The following is a 13,518-nucleotide window of genomic DNA, read 5'->3' on the forward strand; positions in this document are numbered from 1 at the left end:
CGACCCGGGGGCTAGGGCAGGTGCTTGGACGGACGCGGACCGAGAATCGTCCCTGGGGGCGGGCGCAGCGAAAACACCTTGGGAGGCGGCGCCGCGCGGCTGAGCGCCGCTGCCCTGGGAATAGGACGGCGCTCGGCGCTGCGAGCTGAGAGCACTTTCATAAATTTTGTATGGGAGGCGCTCAGTGAGCGGGGGCGGGGAGCGGAGCGGGAGGGAGGGAGCTAGAGAGCAAGCGAGCGAGGGAGGGAGGGCGGAGGGAGGGAAGAGAGGTGGGGGAAGCCGGGGGGAGGAAGGGAGGCGCCCCGCTCCGCCGCTCGCTCGGTCCTGCAAACGCGCGCCGGGCGCTTTCCCGGGAGCTCGGCGGTGCGTGCGAGCGCCCTTTTGCAGCAGCGGCCGAGGTGGCGGCGGCCCGAGGGGGCGGAGAGGAGGGGCGGCGGCCGGCCGGTCGGGGGGCGGCGTCCCCTCTCAAAACCGCCTGCAAAGTGCTCAGGGCGGCAGAAGCAGGCCGCCGGCTCTGCGGAGCAAGCCCGTCGCCCCGGGGCTGAGCGAGGGCAGCCCCGCGGTTGCTGGCGGGCGCTGGTGCCCTCAGCACGGGGCTCGGGCTCACCATGCCCCTGCGGGGCCGGGCCGCGGGGCACAAGCTGATTCCCGGCTTACCCCCGCCTCGGCGCGCTCGGATTAGCTGCAGCCGGCGCCCAGGGATTTGAATCTGGACCCCGGGAGGGAGCGCTTCTACGCCGACCTCCGAGCGGCGGCCCCGCGGCCAACATGCTTCGCAAAGGTGAGTTGGAACCGCGGGGGCAAGTTGGAGTTGGATGCGCGCGGGGCAGAGCCGCGAGCCCGGAAACCGCCCGACGCGGGGGCTCCGGGCGCTCGGGAGGCAACCCTCCGCGGGCTGGCGGGTTGGCTGGGGCGCGCCCGCCGAGGGCTTGCTGCTGGAGCTCAGCTGCCGTCGGTGGCCGGTTTCGAGACACAGGGTTGGCTCCTTGAATCAAGGCCTAGGGATCTGGCTCAGCGGCATCAGCCCGAGGCCAGAACGTGCGGCCCTCGTGCCGGGGTGGTGCCGCTGCCGTGGTGGAAGGGGAGTCGGCCTCCTGGGACCTTTGCTTTGCCATTATAAAAGTTTTGCACTTTCGGGCTCCATCCCCTGCGCGGCCTCACACTGCCTGCTTCTGCGGTTTCGGCGAGGCCGGGTCCGACCCGCGCTCCAGTGCAGCCGGCCGTCAGCCCCGCGTGGCTCCAGCGCACACGGCGCGCCCTAGCTCCCCAGGCGGGGCCCGGACGCGGACACTTGCCCTGCAGCCCTGCTCTGGACCCCAGGGACGGATTCTGGGCACCCAGCGGCGGGGGAGAGCGGTGGCAAGCGCCCGATGTCCGGCTCCTCGAACTTTCCCTGGGCCTGAAGCGGAGGGACACGAAGGCGAAGGCCGCGCCCGCAGTGTGCACGGCCGGGCCAGGCTCAACTTGGGGAGAGCTGGCTCCGCTGCCACCTCATCCCTACTTCTCGGCAGCGCGGCGGGGTACCCGGCGCGGCAAAGTTGGCGCTGGCGCCGGGGAAGTCCCGCCGCGCCCCCCTGTGGCAGCCGCGCGGGGTGCCGTCCCCCGGGCCCAGAGAGGGCAGGGGACCCTGCCGTGCGCCCGTGGGCCTCGCCACCATCTGCCCCGGCCTGCGCGTCAGCCCGTGTTCCTTCCCAGGTCCTGGTGGGATGCGGCGCCCCGCCGGGACCCCCCAGTCCCTGGCCCCGGCCGGGCGGCGGGGGAGCCGCGGCGCCTGCGGCTGCTGCCCCCGCCGGGAGGGAGCCGGCCGAGGCGGGAGCTCAGGTAGTGGAGGAGCCTGATCCCTGCGCTCCGCACTCCAGCCTTAATCCGCCCCTGTTTCCATGGCAACAGACCGAGGTGTCGTAAGCACAGGATTCTGACCTCACAGCAGGATGGGGAAGGAGAAAACGGGCAGGGGGAGGGGACGGAGAGGGGGCGCAGAGCCCCAAGATGGGCGGAGAAAAGCAGATGTGGGGGCGATGGAAGAGACCCCGATAAGCAGGTCAGTCAGGTGGCTGAAGAAACCGTGCCTTAGGCGGGGGACCGTGAAGACCGCCTGGTGGTCCCGGCTCCACACACGGAGCAGACGCTGTTGCCCCATTGTGTCGGAATAGTCACAAACTTGAGTGTGACTTGTGCCCTCCACGTGGGTCGGTGTGTGTGTGTGCGATGCTGGCTGAAAAGTCGCCAGCCGGATGGAGAAACCTTTTCACTGTGTACCCCAGCTGCCTTTTTCCCGCAGAAAGGGACAAGAAGTCATTTCAGCTGCCAAGTGGTGCTGGCCTGAGAAGGTGCTTCCTGCAGAGCCGAGTGCAGGCGCAGGTCTCAGAAGCTTGGGCCTGGCCCAGGCAAACTTGCCCAGGTGGGGAAGGCTTCCCCAGCACTTTTAAAAGGCCTACCTGTCTGAGCTGCAGGCTTGCAATGGAGGTAATAGAGAAGGACTGACATCTCATTTCCCTTTTGGTCTTTTGTCTTTTGGCAGCTTAGAGTTAAAAATGAGCCACGAAGCAGCATGGACTTTATGTTTATGGTGTAGGTGCGGCCTCCAGGAACCTTGCTCTCCTATACCTGCTAGCCAGAGGCCCAGCTCAGGATGAGCCCAGTGCATTCTGGGGGCTGCTCCCAGAGGGGAGGCTCACTTACCCTGCTCCAGAAGTGGCCACTGGAGGCTTGGCAGTCACATGTGTTTGCCTTGCAGGCTGTTTTTACCTTCCTGCACTGCCTGGTTGGCGGGAGAGGTTCCACCCGCAAAGAGATTTCCACCTGGATTGGCCTGAGGGAAACAGCAGAGAAGCCCTTGGTTGGGTAGCAGCCCTGCAGCCTGCCCCTGGGACACTGTGTGGGCAAATAATTTGATTTTGGTTCTTTCCTGGGTAATATCTCCCTCTGCCCCTGTTCCTGAGGACTTGTCCCTTCTGCACGGACACACGGGACACTCAGATTCTCAGTGGGGTCTAGGTGTGCCCCCAAAACCAAAATATGCCTGGGGCTAATGCCAAGGGAGGTGGTGTTGAAGTTTCTGCTTCTAGAAGTCATAGGGTGGGCTCTAAGCAAACAAAGTCATAGGGTGGGTTGAGATGGTTGTCGCTGTTTCCCTGCCTTCATGAGATGCAGAGCCCAGTGGGGTTCCTGGACTTGATGGAGCTGAATTACAATTTGGAAAGGGTTTGAAGAATGAAACCTGAGTTACCCTCCCTAGATCTGGGGACAGGGGTGTGAGAGGGGAAACCTTAACATGCTGCAGAGAGCAGGGCTCGCGGTTTTGACGATGGAGTGTGCTGTAGAGTTTGGGGGCTAACCAGTATGAGGTCCCAGGGCCTTTGGCCGTGAAGGTCATCTCTCTGATTTGATTGCCCCTTTAAAGCCAGCTGGGTGCTATTTCCTGGCAGGGTGTTTTGGGGTCTGGGGCTGCTGCCTTGCTTCTCATGAACAGATTTTATTGGCCACAGCCCCATTGCTGTGAACCAGATCAGCCCGAAGTCCCCAGTGGGCTTGAGCCGCTGACAATGCCGGTTGCTTTCCCATCTCCTGGCCTCCCCTAGCAGAATCAGGGATATAAAAAGCAAGCCTCTGGTCAGAAATGAGAAGCAGGCAGGGCAAACGCCCCGAGCTACCCAGCAACATCCAGGAAGGAAGGGCGGCCTGCTGGGGGTTTTGCTTTGCCAGAAGTAGCTTGCTTAAGGTCAGGATCTATGGTTTTCATTTTTAGAGCTATAAAAACAGAATAAAAACAGAATGCAAATCAACAGCCTCTGGGCTAATACAGAACCTTTCCTTAAAGTTTTTGTCTTGTTAAGCAAGGAGATAGAGTGCCAAATAGGCTTTGTTAAGTGGCAGCCTAATTAATAATTTAAAATCTTGTAGCTGTCTTTCATTAGAATTTATCTGTACATCAACCACAAAATCAGTCAAACACACTCATTTATAAGTTAATGCCATCCCTGAATAATTCAGCCAGAGCAAGATTAAGGCCTGCAACCCAGTAAGAGGCATTTTATTCTCTTGGTTTCCATAGTCAGATGAGCTGGCCTGGTGGCTGGACTGGGTCTTCTTTGGGGGAAGGAAAGGTAGCGGGAGAGACTTTGGGAGTTGACCGGTAGATTTGAATCCATATGTTCCCTTGGTGATGGGAGAGGCTCCATGCAGGAGGCACCATCTCTGCCTCTCTTTGGGGCCACCCAAACAGCTCAAGACTCTGAGCTCTTGGTAACATGGATCTTCTTAGCTCCAGCGTAGAGGGAGAGAGAAGAATGTTCCACGGATGGCCAAGACATCTTCCTGCTGCTGTGGGGGACATGCAAAGGGGAACCATGTGAGTCCTCTGAGGTCTTTTAGCCCAAATCCAGGTGCAGAAGGGACTTTCAGTCTTCCCAGCTCTCTTCTGTCCCACTTAAGAACGCAGCCTGGTGGAACCAATCTCACTATAACAGCTTCTTTAATTAAGAGCTTCTGGACTTCCATCCTCAAAGCTCCTGGTCCTTATGCCAGAAAAGAGAAACCAAGAGGAGGGATTTTAGGAGAGCACGAGGACACCCCTGCAGAAGGGAGAGGCAGGGTGAGTTGCTGAGTAAAGCCCATGCATGCATCTTCTCACCAGCAGCCAGACTGAAAGCAAGGAAAGCAGTGCAGTGGTCCCCCCGTGAGCGCAGGCAATGCAGAAAATGTGTTTTGGTTCAGTTCCTGTCATGCCAATATGGGTCCAATTCCTCACTGCAGAGTTTTCAGGTCTGTCCACGGAAACCGTTTAGGACCCAAATGCCCTGCATGGGCTCACTTGTCCCTCCACTGCTGGGATGAGTCCCAGGATTTCCAGACTGTCTCAGCCCATCAACCCCAAGCCCTCTCGAGGGCTAAAATCTCTCTGTTTATGGAGATCCAGGTAAATAGCCAGAACAGAGAGTGGACTTAAGATGCAGGGAGATACGCTTGGCCAAATCTGAAAAGAACATGTCTTGTTAGGAAAAGGAAAAACAGGGGAAAGGGTAGGTGTTTGCCCCCTGACCTGTGGCAGAGTTGACTCCAATGGGACCAAGGAAGGAGGCTGTGGGGGGATTCCCACTCTGAACTCTGGCCATGGCTTTGGCCCTGGGAAATGAAAAGGGATGAGCTCAAGCTCACTCGCTGGAGATGAGAAGGAGGGGCAGGAATCATGAAGGATGTCAAGAACAGATCTGCTTGGTACCATCTGCAGTGAAGTAGTGGTTAAGGTTAAAGCAGAGAGGAGATGACAGGGAGGGAACAGATGGCCAAGGAAACAAAATAGCTGGTGAACAGGAACAGAGCCTCCAGGGACAGCAGAAGGCAGGACCTCTGTGCAGAGTGCCGGAAACAGTCCTTTCCTTGGGGTGCACTGGCCAGGCCCCCTGGTGGAAGTGAGTCAGAGGAGTGGGGCAGGGACCCAGGATGAGGGCTCCCCAAAGCCTGGGAGAAGGCCCAGGGAGTTCTCACCACAGAGGCCAGGGGGCCTGGGGGCAGGGGCAGAAAAGAGGCATGGCTGACTTGGAGCCTGTCACTAGAGCAAGGCGAAGCCACCTCGGGTCTCACAGAGCATGCCTGGCTGAACCTGCTGGGCAGGGATAGGGATGCCAGCTGGAAACAGGGGCAGCAGGGAATGGACGGTCCTTCCCAGCCTGCCTTGGGTCTGCTTCTGCCAATCCCTGGCCATATGCCGACAGCAGCTACTTACATTTACTGAACACTTACTACATGCCAAGCCCATTGCCAAGTATACTGCATGCCTTAACTTATGTAATCTCCCCTGCTACCCCACAAGGTCCATTGTGCACGCATCCCTATTTTTCAGAGGAGGAAACTGAGGCACAGAAAGATGACGTCCCTTGGTGTCACCCAGCTGGCACGTAGTTGAGGTGGGATGCAATCCCAGGCTTTCCCTGGCTCTCTTAACCTCTACACGCCACTATCTCACAGACCCATCTGTCCTGATTTAAATGACATTTGTTTGGTGGCGCTGCGGAATCGTGTGAGTCCTGTTACAGAGCTCCCCAGTATTTCCTATGCATCTTCTTCCACTTGACCCGTCCTGGCATCTGGGAAGACTTGCCCCTCATCCCCTGTCTGCTGCCCTGGTTTCCTCACTGGGGGCCGAGATGGGTCAGTGGGTCAGGCATTAGCCTGCCTGCTCTCATGCCCCTGAGAAAGGCCCAGGGCCAGTTTCCTCAGGGCTGGGCCCAGCTGGGGCTCTAAGCCCTTCCCACGGGCTCTCTCTCCGGACCCCTTCGAGGCTGACCGAGTGGTCTTGCTAACACAGCTGCACCCTAGACTGGACAGGTGGTTGTCCAGGGAATAACAGCCCCAGGACATGCTGGTCCAGGTGGGTGGCCGCTGGTAGGCTGGGCAAGGCAGGGGCCTCCTTCTGTCCCTGCCTTGCCTCCTGGCAGTGCTCTCTCACTGGCCGGGGGTGGGGGACATTTCCTCCTACCCCAGCCTGGCCTCTTAGCCAGGCTGATAACTTCAGGGCTCACACTTCTCCAAAAGGGGCTTCTCCTGCTCCCTCCTGGCCACGTTTGCGTTCCAGAGAGGCCAGTTCTTTCCACAGCCTGGAAAAGAAAGAAAATGAAGTAAGACAGAGAGCCTGGCTGATCTCTGGGGCAAAAGAGCCAGATCGTATGGTGAGGGGAGGAGAGGTCTCTTCCACCGCCCCTAGGCACAGAGTGGAGCTCACAGAGACGGCTGCTGCTTCTGAGCCCGTGATTACTGTCTAATCGGTCAGCAAAGTTTGGAGACTAAACTGCAAACAACCCTTGCTATCTGATTCAGAAGAGTCGCTCTGGAGGCCTCCGTGCTGGCACAGCGAGAGGGTTGGCACAATGCAGCGCTGTATGTCTGTGTGGGCGGGAACACACCTGGCAGGCGCAACAGGTGCCCCGGAGCGACGTGAAGAAGCTCGCAATTGCCCCACGTGCCCCCTGAGTGCCGGCAGCCGGCCCGCTGGCCCCAGAGTGCCCCTCGGCACCCATGCCCGTGGTCCGCTGGCATGGCGTTGGCGTCGGCACGTTGGCGCCGTGGGCAGGCTGGAGAGACGCTGGGCGGGGACTCAGGAGCGGGTGGGCCAGTGTGAAGTGCACCACGCGTCGGGAACAAAGCTTGCGAGTGGGCGCCAGGCTCGCCGGCACAGGGCGTGGGTGGGTGGGCACGACTCATCACTCCTCTGCCAGGGGACAGACCACAGCAGCACTGCAGCCCCCGGACATGGGGCTCTCGTCAGCTCCTGGGGCTCTTGTCAGCTCACTGGGCTCTTTCCAGAAGGTAGCGCGGTGACAATTCCATCAGGCAGGGCGGATCTGCAGGAAATTGAGCAAAAGTCTCCCTAGAGTCAGGAGAAAAGCTGGGCTCCCAGCCTGCAGCCCACAGAGGTGGGTGAAAGTTTGCTCCTGCCTCTGAAATGGTCCTGCCAGCAGAGTTTGCCGTCCACCCTGGGCCCAAGGCCGCACTTAGTGAAGGGGCCTCACCATATGCTTATCTAGAGAGATTCATGAGGCCCCCAGAGGAGGCATGCTCTTACCATGATTTATTTATAGGGCGATTGGATGGGGAGGTAGGGAAGCGAAGGTGCCTCCATTAGTGGGAAGCATGCAAGGCCTTGCTCTGCACTTGACATTTAGTAGGTCCACTCTTACCAGGGAGCTGCTTTTTCTTTTATAAGGATTGGCCTCTAATGTTCTATTCACGGGCTCGCCTGAGCAGTCCAGGAGAAGGAAGGAGCATGCGGCGAGGTGGCCGGGGGCCGGGCTGGCTGGCCCTGCTCGGGAGGCAGGCCTGGATGGGTTACTCGGGGGCCTGTGTGTGGCGGCCTGGGCAGGTGGGATGCCAGGGGGGCGCCGATCTGCTCAGGCACTGCAGGCTGCCCTCCCGCCCGCCGGCTCTCGTTGGCATGTGCTGCCCAGAGCATGCTGTGTGCTGTTTACTGTCCTGTCTCGGTCTTCGGCAGGCCAGGCTCTGCCTTGAGCGCAGCCCCGTGGCAACCCCGACTCTGGCTTTGCCACGACTGTTTTCCTGCTGGGTACTGGAGGGGTTTGGATAGCAGAACACCGTTGGAGTCCAGGGGCTGGGTTTGGGTTCCTGTCTGTGGCTGACTCGCTAGGCCCTGGGCCTACTGTTTGCATCGCTCTGGCCCTGTTTCCCCACCTGTAACCTGACTGGAGACCTGCGTGTTTTTTTAGCAACAGAACTGTGTCTTCCAATGAGACGCAATGGCAAGCCCAGAATATGAAACAGGTAAGAGCGGGGTGAGCCTGGTTGGGGCTGGCCCTCTCCTCTGTGCTCGCGCCGCCCCCGGGCCCCTCCAGTTTGGAGACCTTGGAGTCCCCTGCGATCCCGCCTAGCAAGACAGTGAATGAAGGACACCAGGAAGACGGCTGGGTGCGCTCGCCAGGAGGACGCTCCTGTCCTGTGTCCACCGGCTGGGCTAGGGTTCGCGCCGGCGGGGGTGGGTTGTTTCTCCTCTTTTGGGGACTCCTGGGGACCCCCTGGCTCTCGCCTCCCGTAGGCCTGGAAGGAGTTGTCTTCCTGGTGGTCTTCTCGCCCTCCCCCCGCTCTTGCTTCTCAACCCATGGGCTTCTGGTTTTTGCTCCGTCACGCCACTGTCACCGCCTTGGCTTTGAGGTGGTGCTCTCGCCGGGCCTCCCGGTGGCACTTGATGCTGGCAGCTCTGCTTCCCTTTGGCCTCTCCGATGGTTTTCCTCCTACTTCTGCAGCTGTTCCTTCTCGGCCTCCGTTGCTAGCTGCATCTCCTCTTGCCACCCCTCACCCTTCTCACTCCATGCCCTTATCTGGAGGGGCTGTGGTGGCCATCTCCTGATGTCCAGAGCCATCTGTCCAGCTGCCCCCCGGCGCTACTGGCCACCTCACAGGCCCCTCAAGCCCAGTGTGTCTAACACTGTGCCCCTCGCTGCTGCGGTGCACCTGCTCCTCCCGTCGGCCTGCATCTCTGTATCTGGCACCACCATTCTCCCTGGCGCCCCAGCCCAAGAATTGGGGGTCCCTTCCCATCCAGTCCATCATGAAGTCCAGCACATTCTCTCCTGGCATCCTTCACACGTCCTCTCTCTGCCTCCATCCTAGCCCAGGCCACTCCCATCTCCCAACCCAGCGCCCTCGCTGACTCCTCTTTTGCCTTCGCACAGCCCAGGCTTTATGCCATGTCTGGATTCTAAAATGCTGCTCGATCCCGTAAAAACCTGCAGCGATTCCCGTATCCTTCAGGTGATGGTCCAGGCTTTCCTGCCCCGCCTGCAGCTCTAGCCTCCTCCCCATCCCTTCTTTGAACTCTGAGCTCCAGTTCTATTGAACTTGCTTCAATTCCTCAACTGGATAATACTCACTCTCATCTCTAAGGATTTGCACGAGCAGCTCGTTCTTCCTAGAGCACTCTCTGCGCCTCTTCCCTTTCGGCTCCTTGGCCTTCAGGTCTAACTTTCACATCCCCTCCTGTGGGAAGCCTTCCTCCACCCCCTGGACGAGGGGAGGGGTCCCGGGAGTCCCAGTGCACCCTGGGCTCCCCCATCGCAGCCCTCAGCCTGCTCTATCTCTATCCCTCTCTAGCACCTGCTTTCCTTGGGGGTGGTGAGTTCTGTGAGGAGACTAGTCCTCCTTTATCCTCTGCGCCTCGGGTCCTCTCTCCACCGTCCCCTGCCTTGCGCCCTGTCCCAGGAGGCTGGCCTGTCCAACCTCAGCAGTGGCTGCCTGCCTCCTCTCCCTTCTGGTCAGGTTTGCCCAACGGTGAGTCACCCACGGGCTCTCTGTGTCCCTCCACCAGAGGCCACCCAAAGTTCTCCCAGGAGCACAACCTGAGACAAGGATTCAAGTGCGAGGAGTTTATGTGGGATATGATCTTCGAGAATGCCAGCCAGAAAGTGTGGAATTGAGGCAGGGGATGGCAGAAGCCAGCGAAGGGCGTGTCGTGTTATCAAGCACATTTCTGCTGTGGGCCACCAGAGCGTAAGCCCAGCGGGGAACTTTAGGATGCAGCGCGGAACACGCACTCCACAGCTCTGTCACCCAAGGGGTGAGGAGGCTGGGGTATTTAGACACCCACTCCCAGTGGTCACTGGTTGAGTTTGCTCCTGTGGAGGTGATAATTCATGGGCACTTTTGGTTTGCTCTGTAGATGAGCAAAGCTGGCCCCATTGCTAGAGAAAGTGCTCAGGCAAGAAATGCAGGTCCTGGCAGTTGGAAGTCAGGCTGGCGTGGGCTGACATGGTAAAGGCAAGGGTCACGGGCAGGCTCTCAGAGCATCGGCTACACAGCTCCTCTCTCCAGGTTCAGTAAGAGAAGCCTCCCCTCACTCAGCCCTGGGGGGCTGGTATTGGCATTATCCCTTAGGGTTTCCCTACCCATGCCCTCATCTTTATTATAGACTCACCACACTACTCAGTCTGAGGGGCTCTCTGTTGCCTGCCAGGACCTGACTGAAACACGCACAGTGAGAGCCGACGAAGAGTGTGAAATCAATAAACTATGCTATGTATTTATGAGTTGATTGGCTAATAAATGCTGAGTGAATGATTGTACACTTAGGTTGGAACATAAGAAACTTAGTACCAAACTTAATTTTTAAATTGTTCTGTAACCACAAAAACATTAATCATGATAATCTAGGGCTTAAAAAAGAAAAATGAACTTAATACCAGGAACCAGGAGGATATGGCGTTTTTTTTTTTTTAATTGAGCCAGATATAGCAGGAGTTAGACCACACAGTTTTCTCTGTCTGAGGCCCCATTATAAGCAGAAAAGGCAACTTATTAGCCCAAATTGCAGCTAAGGACACTGGCCCAGAGAGGCTCAATGGCTCATTGGGGCCCAGGGCTGAGGCTGCCTCCGGCCAGCCCAGCTCTGTTCCTTGGTGGCCCCAGGAAGCTCGCAGCCACAGATGGACCACGACGACGTCCAGCAGGGCAGGGGCTGAGTTGGGAAAAGAAGCGGCATCCTCACTTGGAAGAGTTTTATGGTCGTACTTGGCAGATTTTTATGGAACAAAATTTGCACTATTGATTCCATGGCAAATGAAAACCTCTCGTGGACACTGGACTTCAGAGATCTGAAATGTTTAAATGGGGCTGGACCAAATGAGATAAAATTGCCAAACAAAGCTGAGCTCAGGGGGTGCCTGGGGTGAGAAGACTCTGCCTCTTTTGTCTTCTCTCCATCTGTGAAAACAACTTGTACTGTGAAGTATTTTCCCGGCAAGCAAGGAGGGCTCTGAGCAGAGGTAGTATGTGTGTGTGTGTCTGTGTGTGTGTGCGTGTGTTACAGGGCCACTCTCAGGAGAATACACCAGCCAAAGGGAAATTTCACCACCAAATCCTGGGGCCACAAATGGCCCTGGGGCTACCTGGGAGGTCCAGTGGATATCATCCTGTAATTGGCCCACTGTCCCTGGTTGGCAAACTTGATTATAGGGACTCAAGGGAGCTCATTGGAGATGGGGGGTTATGGCAGGGAAATGTGTGGCCTGGGCTCTGGAAGCTTCTTGAAGAGCGGGTAACCCTGGAACCAGCTGGCCTCTCTGGTCCCTCTCGTGGCATTTCGAACCCAGCTCCCCTGCTCCTGGCCTGGGATCGCCACTCAGGGCTTGCTCTTTAAGATGGCCTTTCACCTTCCCCGCCCACTGCTGACTGCCTCCGAGTTTTGGTATTCCCAGCTTTATTTCCCAGAAGGAAGACCCCAATGGACCAGCCAAGTGTTTTCATGTCAGACCTTGTTATGGATCACGGTCGCCCGTGGATGGTCTGTCTGTGGCCGAGGTGGTCTCCCTTGATCCTGTTGGCCAAGAGGGGCATAGGAGGGACCGTTCCACCTGACAAACATTCATTGACCCCTGCTTATTTTATTTATTTATGTATTAGTAGGTACTGGGGAATGAAGCCAGGACCTCGTACGTGGGAAGCAGGCGCCCAACTACTGAGCTACATCCGCTCCCCTGACAACTGTTTATTGAGTGCCTGCCTGCTGCTTGCTTGGCCCTGAGAATAAAGCAATGAATAAAAACCAAGCCCCTTGTTCTGTGGAGCTTACATTCTAATGGGGCGGTGGGGGAGACACACACTGCTAATTATATTCTGTCAGGTGGAAGTAAGTGCTTAGAAGAAAACACAAGGTAAAGAACAGGGTGACAAGAGGGGTTATTTTATAAGATTTTATTTTTTTAAATTTATTTTTCTCCCCTTCCCTGCCCCCCTCCCCCAGTTGTCTTCGCTCTGCGTTCATTTGCTGTGTGTTCTTCAGTGTCCGTTTGTATTCTTGTCAGCAGCACTGGGAATCTGTGTTTCTTTTTGTTGCGTCATCTTGTTGTGTCAGCTCTTCGTGTGTGCGGCACCATTCTTGGGCAGGCTGCGCTTTTTTCGCACTGGGCGGCTCTCCTTATGGGGCGCACTCCTTGCGGGTGGGGCTCCCCTATGTGGGGGACTCCCCTGCATGGCAGGGCACTCCTTGTGCGCATCAGCACTGGGCATGGGCCAACTCCACACGGGTCAAGGAGGCCCGGGGTTTTTGAACCGTGGACCTCCCATGTGGTAGGCGGACGCCCTATCTGTTGGGCCAAATCCGCTTCCCAAGAGGGGTTATTTTAGATTGGCCAGGGAAGGCTTTCTGATAAGGTGATATTTGAACACAGGACTAAGGGAAGCAAGGGAGGGAAGCATGCAGATTTCGGAGTTCTCCGAGGGAGGGAACAAGTGCAAAGGCCCTGAGGCAGAACCGCACTGGAAGGGAGTGCACTTTCTACAAAGCCTGGCTGCTGGGGCTGGGCTGCGGGGCTGGCCTCCCTCGCAGAAGGGGCCTGGCAGACATTCCAAGGTGTGGCCAGTGGAAGATTTTCAAATTCTCTCGGAGAGGACCAGAGCTTGGGGTCAGCCCCAAGTGCACCAGCCATCACTTGGCCAGGAATCCAGAGGTCAAGGCAACAGCTATGGGGGTGAAGGGGGGTGGGCCTGGGATGCCCTTCCCACTGGGGACAGGCACCTCTCCTCCCTGGCTGTTAACTGGCCGGGCTGCAGCCTGAGCGTGACAGCCACAGGTCGGTTCCCACAAGTCCTTCCCTTTGACTCCAAAGCGTGAAACATAGAACTTAGTTCTGCGTGGGGTCTTGTCTTTTTCACTCTCTGCCTCATTTGTACCTCAGACTTTCCTCCCCAATTAGACCCTCGGCGCCAGCCAGGCCTGAGACACCCCGTGGTGGTTTGGTACATCCCTGAACCCTCTGTGGGCCAGGCTCTGCGGGGGCCAGCAATGGGCTGTGGGTCTCGTTCTCAGGACGTCTCCCCCGCCACGGCGCAGCGCGGTGAAGGGGGCCAAGCCAGCGGGGCAGGCAGGAGGGGAGGGCCTGCTCACCCAGCTCTCCAGGGAGGGCTTTGTCAGAGGAGCAGGGCCTTAGGGAAGGGGCAGGAGGGCGAGGGGCTGAGTGAGCCGCAGCAGCCGTCTGTGGTGGGGGGCGTTCCCATCGCAGTTGGAGGGGCGGCCGG

General features: G+C 58.1%; 1 protein-coding gene and 1 long non-coding RNA gene across 3 annotated transcripts in view; both read left to right on the forward strand.

The window, feature by feature from the left end:
• Positions 1-489: 489 nt before the first annotated feature.
• Positions 490-13,518, forward strand: part of RTN4RL1 (reticulon 4 receptor like 1) — a 65,291-nt gene continuing 52,262 nt past the window's right edge. Inside the window, exon 1 of the mRNA XM_012521731.4 lies at positions 490-781. Within this exon, the coding sequence (XP_012377185.1) occupies positions 769-781 (13 nt within the window). The 5' untranslated portion in view covers positions 490-768. The remainder of the gene's footprint in view (positions 782-13,518) is intronic.
• On the forward strand, positions 1,978-12,050 carry LOC139437258 (uncharacterized). 2 transcript variants are annotated; one of them, XR_011646992.1, is made up of 3 exons: positions 1,978-2,041; positions 8,220-8,274; positions 11,905-12,050. It is a non-coding gene; the product is annotated as an uncharacterized lncRNA (long non-coding RNA). The 2 variants fall into 2 exon arrangements; XR_011646993.1 differs by lacking the exon at positions 11,905-12,050 and adding an exon at positions 10,415-10,532.

The sequence above is a fragment of the Dasypus novemcinctus genome, chromosome 21, assembly GCF_030445035.2.
Source record: "Dasypus novemcinctus isolate mDasNov1 chromosome 21, mDasNov1.1.hap2, whole genome shotgun sequence".
Lineage (NCBI taxonomy): Eukaryota > Metazoa > Chordata > Mammalia > Cingulata > Dasypodidae > Dasypus > Dasypus novemcinctus.